This window comes from Rhipicephalus sanguineus, chromosome 7 (assembly GCF_013339695.2).
Source record: "Rhipicephalus sanguineus isolate Rsan-2018 chromosome 7, BIME_Rsan_1.4, whole genome shotgun sequence".
NCBI classification, from domain to species: domain Eukaryota; kingdom Metazoa; phylum Arthropoda; class Arachnida; order Ixodida; family Ixodidae; genus Rhipicephalus; species Rhipicephalus sanguineus.
In genome coordinates this window covers 138,034,708-138,044,013 of record NC_051182.1, presented here as the reverse complement: position 1 = coordinate 138,044,013, position 9,306 = coordinate 138,034,708, and the positions used below count along the sequence as shown (strand labels likewise).

The 9,306-nt window shown below is 48.2% G+C and overlaps 1 protein-coding gene across 1 annotated transcript; it reads left to right on the top strand.

Moving 5' to 3' along the window:
* Window positions 1–258: 258 nt before the first annotated feature.
* Window positions 259–4,489, top strand: LOC119400064 (uncharacterized). Its single transcript, XM_037666989.2, has one exon. It carries the CDS (start codon window positions 622–624, stop codon window positions 2,773–2,775), a length of 2,154 nt encoding a protein of 717 aa, XP_037522917.1. The 5' UTR covers window positions 259–621; the 3' UTR covers window positions 2,776–4,489.
* Window positions 4,490–9,306: the final 4,817 nt, after the last annotated feature.

The window sequence follows — 9,306 nt, the reverse complement described above, 5'->3', positions numbered from 1 at the left end:
GCTACGCCGAGTTTTGAGCCGGCCGCTGCTTGAACTCAAGCCTAAACAGCTCGGCTTTAATAAAACTATTGTATGAAAGTCTATTCTTGAATGACCAGGCAGTACGTTCACGTTACTAGGGACGTTACTCAACGAAGTAACTACTGCTGCGACTGTACTTTTCGCTGCTTTTGGTCCCTCTCGCAGTGCCTCTGGCAACAAGTGCACAACAGTTTGTGTGGCTTTTTGTTTGTTGTTCTCGATCTTAATATTTTTTTGTCACGCTGGTTCCTGGTCGCAAAACTACTGCGACCCGTCGTACAATTTGGACCCGTTGCAAAGGAAAAGGCTGCTAGCATCGTCATCATCCTCTTCTATAAGAAACGACTATCACTGGCCTAGGACTAGCTAGAACCACTAAAACATTTTGGCGTTACGTGTCTGCCGTGTGTTGTGGTTTCGCATATCAACGCTGGCGAATGGACAAATGCCCGGCGTTACCGCAGTAAGCGCACTTTCTACACGTCGTAAATGTCGCGGCACGTGGAACGCGATTCTCCGATGATCCTTTCGTAGCGTTGATCGGGTTTGCCCCGTCCGTGAAAGCGCACATAAGTCCCCAAGTTACCTCGTTGACTCATCATGCCCAGGCACAAGCGTGGCTCATGGGGTAGTTCTCGGAGGAAACCGAGCGCCCTCGCGGTCCTAACGAAGAGTTACTTCTCCGGCTCCAGCATAAACTACCGGACCCGATGCACGAGCGGCGAGGGTCGGCTGTGCGACATCTTCCAAGACCTGCACCTGTGGAACGAATACTTCTGGCAGGCGGGTCACGAGTTGAGAGAGCTCTCGCCGGGCCAACTGTCTCTCGTCGAAATGCACGGCGCGTACGTTTCCCTGGAGATGCCCGAACGGAAGCGGGAGGCCGCCACCTTGCTGTACCACCTGCTGACGCTGCACCGTTGCGTCGTTTCGGTCGAAATGAACGGCTACATATTCAGGGACCACCACAGACTCATATGCGACGCGTTGCGCAAGAGCCCGAGCCTCAGAAAGCTCAAGCTGTCCCTGTTGACAGTAGCGGAGCACTCGGCGCAGTGCTTCGCCGCGGCGCTGCCGTTCATGAACCAGCTGCGGGAGCTCGCAGTCAGCCAGGTTCATTTCGACGACGTCTTCGTCGAGGGCCTCTCGGAGTTCCTAGCCAGCACCCGGTCGCTCACAACGTTCGCCATGAGCCACACGCACATCGAGAGCCAGTACACGCGCGCCATCCTTCGGGGACTCGAGCGGAACTCGACAATTACGTCGCTGGCGCTCAACACACTCATAATGCACCCGGACACGTCCCCTAGCGGCTCCATCTTTACCGAGTACCTGCGCCAGAACCGGACCCTCCGGACCCTCACCGTCCTGTCGCGCTACTTGAATGACCACGCCAAGCTTCGTCAAATCATCGGGGCGCTCTTGTCCAATGATACGCTGTCCGAGCTGAACCTGCTCCACTTCTCACTGGACAACGAGAACATTGGTCTCATAACCACACTGCTTGCAAAGAGCCGGACTCTTAGGAGCTTCAACCTGGTCGACTGCATCTGGAACGAGTCCTCATCGCAGCGCAGCATGCTACACATGGAGAACTTTGGCAAAGTGTCCAGTAGGATCCATCCCTGGCTCGTTGCCCTGACCGAGAACAAGACGCTGGTCGAGCTGACCCTGGACCTGTCCTGCTTCGACTCGGATGAGTGCCGGTCCTTCATCAAGGCGCTCGCGTCCAGCACGACCCTGAAGCAGGTCACTGTCGCCCGACTCCGAAGCGAGGATGTGGCCGAGATATGCCTGGCCATGCGGGAAGCCGGCATGCGACAGCGCTTCTTCCTCGGCACGCATCAGGCCATCAAGGACCCCGTCGTTACGCTCACGAAGTGCAAGGAGATGTCCTGCGTCAGCTTCGACTCGACTGAGCTTGATGAGCTTGAACCATTGCGCACGACCTTGTCCCTGCTGCCCTCGTGCAGTCACGTGACGTCTCTCTGCCTGAGATTGAGCCTAGACCTGTTAAGCAGCGAGGTGAGTACCCTGATTGCGCAGTACATCACAGGCACGACAGTGCTCAGGGAGCTAACGTTGTCCTTCTTTGACAATGGTGCCGGGGACATCATTTACGGGACTGAGCTTGCCTTGGTGAAAGCACTGTCCGCCAACAAGAGCATATGCAGGCTGTCCGTGAGGGGCCTCTGCTTTCACGAGAATGAGATTCAGATGCTGGCGGAGACGGTGCGGTCCAGCCGGATGATCTACGACCTTGCCTTCTATCCGGACAACTATGAGTCGGCCATCTTGCTTCTCTCGAAGCTGTCGCAAGGCATCTGCAGCAACTACACACTCCTTTACATGCTGCTTAGCCAACGCCGGGAGCTCGGCAAGGACTGGTTCACCATTGTGGATGTAAAGCGGCGCAATCTCGCACTGGTGACGCGGGCGGCGCATTTCGTCATGGGGACGAGGTACAAGTACTGCGCCGAAGCCGCTGAACTAGTTCACTTCAACCCCGGACTGGTGGAGAAAGTTCAGGAACTCGCCTCTGTCGATCAGAATGAGGCCGTGTCGCGGATCAGGAGCAGTCTCAAGAGCTTCTCTGAGTTGGACGACTTCATGCGCGTGGCGGGTGTCGTCAAGTACGGCGTGACTTGCCACAAGCGCAGTGACGGTCGGAAGCAGTTGGTTGACATTGGTCGAGACTGCTGGTTGTGCATACGGCAGTACCTCAAAGTGGGCGACATCTTGGATGCACAGTAGGCGTGGCTTTGGTTCCTGTGCCTTAACTAACTGCAATTTGCTGGAGGTTATGTGCGCTCAAAGTGTGCCGTTCTCACCACACACCACCAGCACCATGCAACTTCCTCTGTGTGTGTATAGTACTTTCTGGTGAAAACTGCTGGAGAGGATGTTTGGCAAATTTTCCACATTCGTTGCTGATTCTAACGTCAGCTCCACACTTTTGAGTTGTTATTTCAGTACTGGGTATTTCGAAATCAGTTCTTATGCTGTCATAGTGTGATTGAATAGCCCTGATGTAAATTAGAGAGTATATGGGCGTGTCTTTGGGTCAGTGATGTCCTGCATGTGGTAATGTTTAGTGTATGTGCAGTATTTACATGCAGCACTAGAAGCAATGGCTGTGTGCTGCTGTAGATTATTAATGGACTTCGGTCCTGACAAACATGCCTAGATTGATGTGTGCCGGAATTATCACTGCTGGTCATATCTTTCACCTTAACTATTTTTTGTGTGATTAAATCGTTTAGGGATACGCAGGGCACATCATTTCACAGGGTGTTATCTTGTTGCACGTTTAGCTGAGAGTGAGTGCTTTGCTGCGTGAAGTTAGTTCCTGGCAAACTCTTTCTTTGGTTGTTGGCACCCTGCGTCGTGATGCAGAACAACAATTGGCTTCCCTTGTGCAGCAGCGCGCTGTTTCCCCCTTCCTATTCTAAAGGGAGCTGGTGCTTTGAGATGCTGTTGCAATTTTTTGCAACATTAGGGGTTGGTTCAGGTCATAACAAAACTGTTGTTACGCTTTGTTCTGGGAGAAGAGTAAATACGCTGTCGCTGTGGTGTTTTGGCATGGAGACAGTCCAACTGTCTCTGGAGTGCTCTCGATTTTCAGAAGTAGGAGGCAGTCCCTCACAGATTTCATGCAGTCGTTTTTCTAAATGTGTCAAGAAGTTAAGCACTCCCAACTGCTGCTCATAGTTTACTAAGGCTTGTGTGTTACATTTGAATGTGACCTTAAATGAAAAACTGATGTGAGCAAAATGATTCATCTTGAACTTCGTTACAGCGCAACACTAGACATGGACAAAAGGAAGGAACAACACGGTGCTGTGTTGTTCGTTCTCTTTCCTTTTGTCCGTGTCCAGTGCTGCGCTGTAACAAAGTTCAAGGTGAATCATAACCAGCTGGCCCAACTTGCCGTCTTAGCGAAATGAAGCAGAAAAATAATAATTTATTTCTTCCTAAAGAAATACAGAGACAGGGAAGCTGCAGAAGAAGGCGTCAAACAGCTTGACTGAGCCACAGTCCTTAAATAACAAGGCAACAGCGATGGACAATTAGAAAGCGTGTCATCACACATACGGCTTCATGTTAAAAAAGACAAAAAGCACGCTACATAGCAAAACACACAAGAGCGAACTGTCTTATCCGCATTATGAACGTACAGCACAAATTGCTTCCTCAACAAAAGCACAGTTACACATATCTGAGACCATCAGGTGTCAGATGACAAAACGTGTGCTGAGCATGTGATGTGTGTGTGCACTTTTGTGCAGCCTTTGTGTTTCTAATAAAGATAAAAATGTGGCATACTTTCGAAGAGTGGCTTGAACTGCATGAGCCATGCATTCACTTCATCTTTGCAGCGTTGTGCGACTAAAAAATATAAAAAACGGCGTTCGCATTATAAATTGCACGGTAAAAGAGCCGCACGAGATGGATTTCATCCTCGAGTCATCTTAAGCGAATACATTAGGAACGCTGCGAGTTTTTGCAACGATTGTTGTAGTTAGGTACCACCAACTCATTGGTGATTCGTGGTGACACCATTGGTTCATGAACACAATTGAGTTGTACATAAAACAAGTTATTTAAAGAGGTACTGACTCAAAATTGGGAAGCGACGTAGCCTGTGAGATCAATTTGTGTGAACGCACACGCATCAACTGCAAAATATCAGTAATGGATGTAGCCTAGAGCGTATTCAAAAACTTCCTGGAATGCATACTGCGAGTACAGTTGCAAAGGGCCCACTACGCCATAATTATTCCCTTTTGCGAATTGGCAAAGTACCCACTACGCGTCCGTAAGGCAACATGCGCAGCTGTGCACTTTGTTGATGCTGTTGCTCATAATGATAAGTAATTATGCCTGAACGATTTGTAGTGGGTGGGCCTTTAAACCACCCACTCGTGTAATCCACATGGTGTGATGTCTTGTGCAATTCTACCCTTCTGCCATGCAATGTATTACGTGTTAATGGGACTCCTCGTACTGCATGATGCCTGTGTAGGTTTTTTTTTTTTCAAAGCAGTCTTAAGCAATGGCTTGGCTCTGTGATAAAACACCTGACTGCCACGCAGAAGGCCTGGGTTCGATTCCCACTCAAGCTGAAGATTTTTAATCGGTTGTTATGCTATCTACTAAAGCTCCTTTACCGTGGGACATGCCTTGAAGGGCCTTTCTAACCTCCTTGATAGTTACGCTTGGGAGTTCGGTATCGTGATTGATTTTGCTTCCAAGTGGAGCAGGACAATTAATTTAATTTTTTATTTCCATCTATCTCAATGTTTCGCTTACAGCAACGCCGGTTTTTCGCTCACAAATCAACGACACCAATACTGAAGTTTCTGACCCACCATGGTGGTCTAGTGGTTATGGCGCTCGACTGCTGACCCAAAGGTCGCGTGACTGAATTCCAGCCACGGCAGCCATATTTTGATAGATGCAAAATTCTAGAGGCCTGTATACCTAGATTTAGGTGTGCGTAAAAGAACACCACAGATGGTCAAAATTTTCAGAGCCCTCCACTAAGGCACCTCTCATAATCATATCGTGGTTTTGGGACGTAAAATCCCAACAATTATCATTATTATTACTGGAATTTCTTTGACACGGGCTCTTTGAACACCACCATGATAAAATAAGTTTTTAAATGCAGCACCTCACGACATCGATGTCACCGTGGGATGTATGTAAGCAAACACGACCTATATCGTGCATCTCTTGAGTGTTTTGACTCATGACATGGTCTTTGTCTTTCGGCATCTTTGGACGACGAAGAACCCGCCAAGTCAATGATATTCGGCCAGCTGCCCCATTCAATCCACTGGAACAAGGGAGTGGCCCTGCTTGTGAGAGGGGGTTGGCCACATGTCTAGTTCTTGTTTCTGCTTTTCTTCTTGTTGTTGTTTCAGGAATCGTCGGTGCCGGTTTCCGGACCTGGCCAGGGCTCACCCTGGTCGGCAAGCCGCCCTACTGAGTCGGTACTGCTGGAGTGCCTCCTCCGGAACGGAGTAAGCAGCTTGCTTGGTGCACTTGTGCCACTCATGGAGGAGCCATTCGGTTGAGCGAATCTGAGGCTTTTCCAAAAAGAGCTGTGCAGCGTAACCGGGCATTATCTTGACTTTTCGGAGGTGAGGCACATTGGGGAGACTCGCATACTATGTAAGCTGTCAAGTGTTCAATGCTTGAATGATTTGCTTGCCTGCACGAGATTGGCGTACATTGCAGTCCGTGCTTTTGTGCCAACCCATCTCGCTTGCATGAAGGGGATTGTTCGTGATGCACCCACCTTTATTACTCCCAAGGCTTTCTTAAAGGTGATCTTTTGTGCCGGCATTGTGTCAGTTTTCAGATGCAGTAGGTCTGTAGGTGATATGTGGGTACCAACTGAGAGCGTTATCGTCTCTTTTGCCAATCTAATACGCCCCTTTGAACTGAAAGCATGGCCCTATTTATTCCGTGTAGAAGTGCCGATATCTGGACCGCTGTAGTGCTATAACTATTGGTGATTTGGATATGGCACCCTTGCAGGTCCTCAATGAGATGCCCCAAATCGGTGGGTCACACTCCGCATCAGGCTGAGGCATAGGTCGGCAAACTCACTCATGAGTCGACTCACTCAGACTCACTCAGACTCATATCGAGACGTGAGTCTGATTTTGAGTGAGTCCGGGTGAGTGAAGTTTTTGTGAGTCTGAGTCCGAGTGAGTTCGGTTGGGAAAAATTTTGGTGAGTCTGAGTCTGAGTGAGTCCGGTTGAGGAAAATTTTGGTGAATCTGAGTCCGAGTGAGCCCTAATGGCAAAATATCTTGCATGAGTGAGTCTGATTGAGCTCCACATTTTTTGCCGACCTATGGTCCTATCTACTCTACTTCAGCATTACTATCAGCCTTATGTCGGCTCACGTTTATACTCACGTATAGTCCCACATACTTCAACGCGCTACCGTTCATACGTCAGCCCAATATTTATTGATCAGAGGCGTGAGTTGAGGAGGGACAGGGGGAGGAAGTGCCTTGACCTCCCCCCGCAAACTTTTTCACGGGAAGTTACTGATAAAAATATCTCGTGTGAGTCATCTCTTTCAATAAAAAGGTCCTTACTGAACTGCAAACTCAGATAACTCGTATTTGAAGGTACGAGATCAAAAGATGCTAAGTAGCGCACCAATTATGCGAGATATTGGCATTAAAGGGCATTGACATTATGATAGAAAAAGGCTATTATAAGCTAACGGACTCATGAGTCGACTCACTCAGACTCAGATCGAGCCGTGAGTCTGAGTCTGAGTCTGAGTGAGTTGAAGTGAATTATATTTTGGTGAGTCTGAGTCCGAGTGAGTCCGGTTAAGAAAAATTATAGTGAGTGTGAGTCCGAGTGAGTCCGGATGAGGAAAAGTTTGGTGAATCTGAGTCCGAGTGAGCCCTAAGGGTAAGATATGTTTCGTGAGTGAGTCTGAGTGAGCTCCACATTTTTTGCCGACCTATGGGCTGAGGTAGAAGCTCCCAGGTGTTGCTTATGTGATGGAAGAAAAGATTAATTTTAAGGGCTTGTTTTTCGTTGTTAGACACAATATTAATGAGAACTAACAGACAGCAATGCCAAGGAAAGTATAGGGGATGTTATTTGTAATAATTGGGATATAAATGTGAAGAAAGTGAAGTGGACGCAAAGATAACTTGCTGCCGGCAGGGACCGAATGCACCACTCAATCCCTGCTGGCGGCAAGTTATCTTTTCGTCCACTTTACTTTCTTCACATATGTATCCCAATTATTACAAATAACATCCCCTATATTTTGCTGAACATATCGTAAGTGGCGCGAAGCTAGGAACATGAAAAAGGGCCGGAGGAAAGAGACAGAGGAGCGCCAATCAGCAAACTAAGGCACCAACTCGCCCGAAAACAAGTTCTTCTAGAGTACATCCCCTATACTTTCCTTGGCATTACTGTCTGTTAGTTCTCATTATTATTATGTGATGGAATACACACATCTATGGACAATAACTGACCCGCCCATTATCGTGAGATGCAGATTCTGAAAATTGTGGAAAAATGCCATTGTTCCCAGACAGAGGCTGCATCCTTGATTAAAGAGCACGTCACTGTGAGTCACTAGAAGTGACAGCCTCTTCCGCAGTTGTTACAGTGATTGATAAGGCTATCCGGATAGTAATGGAACGTCTTTTTAACAGATTTGGCAGCTCTGACTGAGATGTTAGCCACTGCATTAGACAGCCTCGTTCATTCCTGCCCTCCACCCACTGTCACCTTTAATAGTCTGACAACTATGGCAATGAATCAAACTCTCAGAGTCAAAGATGTTGTTCGAGCGAAGCTCGCCAACTCTCAGTTACCTGTCATCGCTGGACCCAGTGGTTGATTTGATATGAGGCTCGGAAATATTAACTAAAAAGCAAAAGAGTGCCCCATTGTCTCCAACGTATTCTCCCATGTCAAAATAAAAAAGAAGGTACACAACAGCAAGCAGGACACATTGCGTTCTGCAGTGGAGTTGACTATATTAAGTCTGCCATAGTGTCTGTAAAAGCTCTTCAGCAGAATTGGCGTTTTGTATCCTCCGGGCACACTGACCTTCTTTATCTCGTACACAAAACAACTCCCGACATTATGTTAATTCAAGAGTCATGTTTTAAATAAATCAATAATTTACCATTATAATTTTCACACATCCAGGTTAGATTGCCCAGGTAGAGGAGGAGGGTTATTTGCTCTAGTTTCATCAAAATGTATCATAACGTTATTGTAACTTTTGAACATATTTGTTCCGACTGTGAACTGTTAGGAGTACAGTCGACGTCCGATTTCCCGGACGCCTGAAATTCCGGACATGTCCGATTTCCCGGACTCATCTGTGGCACCGTCAAGTTCCCCATAGAGTCAATGTATTAAAAAATCCGAAATTCCGGACGCTTATAGCCTTCGCCATCCGATTTCCCGGACTTTTTACTGCTAACCGCCGACCCAAAGTCACCACCGACGCCGCCATTTTAGTTGTTTTCATATCCTCGAACCCACCATACTCGCATCGCAGGTGTGGCCAGCAGCACCGCCGCACCGCGCCGCGGCTGCCGTAACCTCGAAACTGCACGTGTCAATCCGTTGCCAGCCGTAGCTTAGCCAAGCCAAACCTCACTGTGTTCGTTCACGTGTTGTTTTGTCAGCTCTGCTTGCTCTGCGGTCGTGTCTGCGGTTGATCGTTTGCTGCTGCGCGCTATCTTCAGTGATCACGTTTCCCGACCTTCA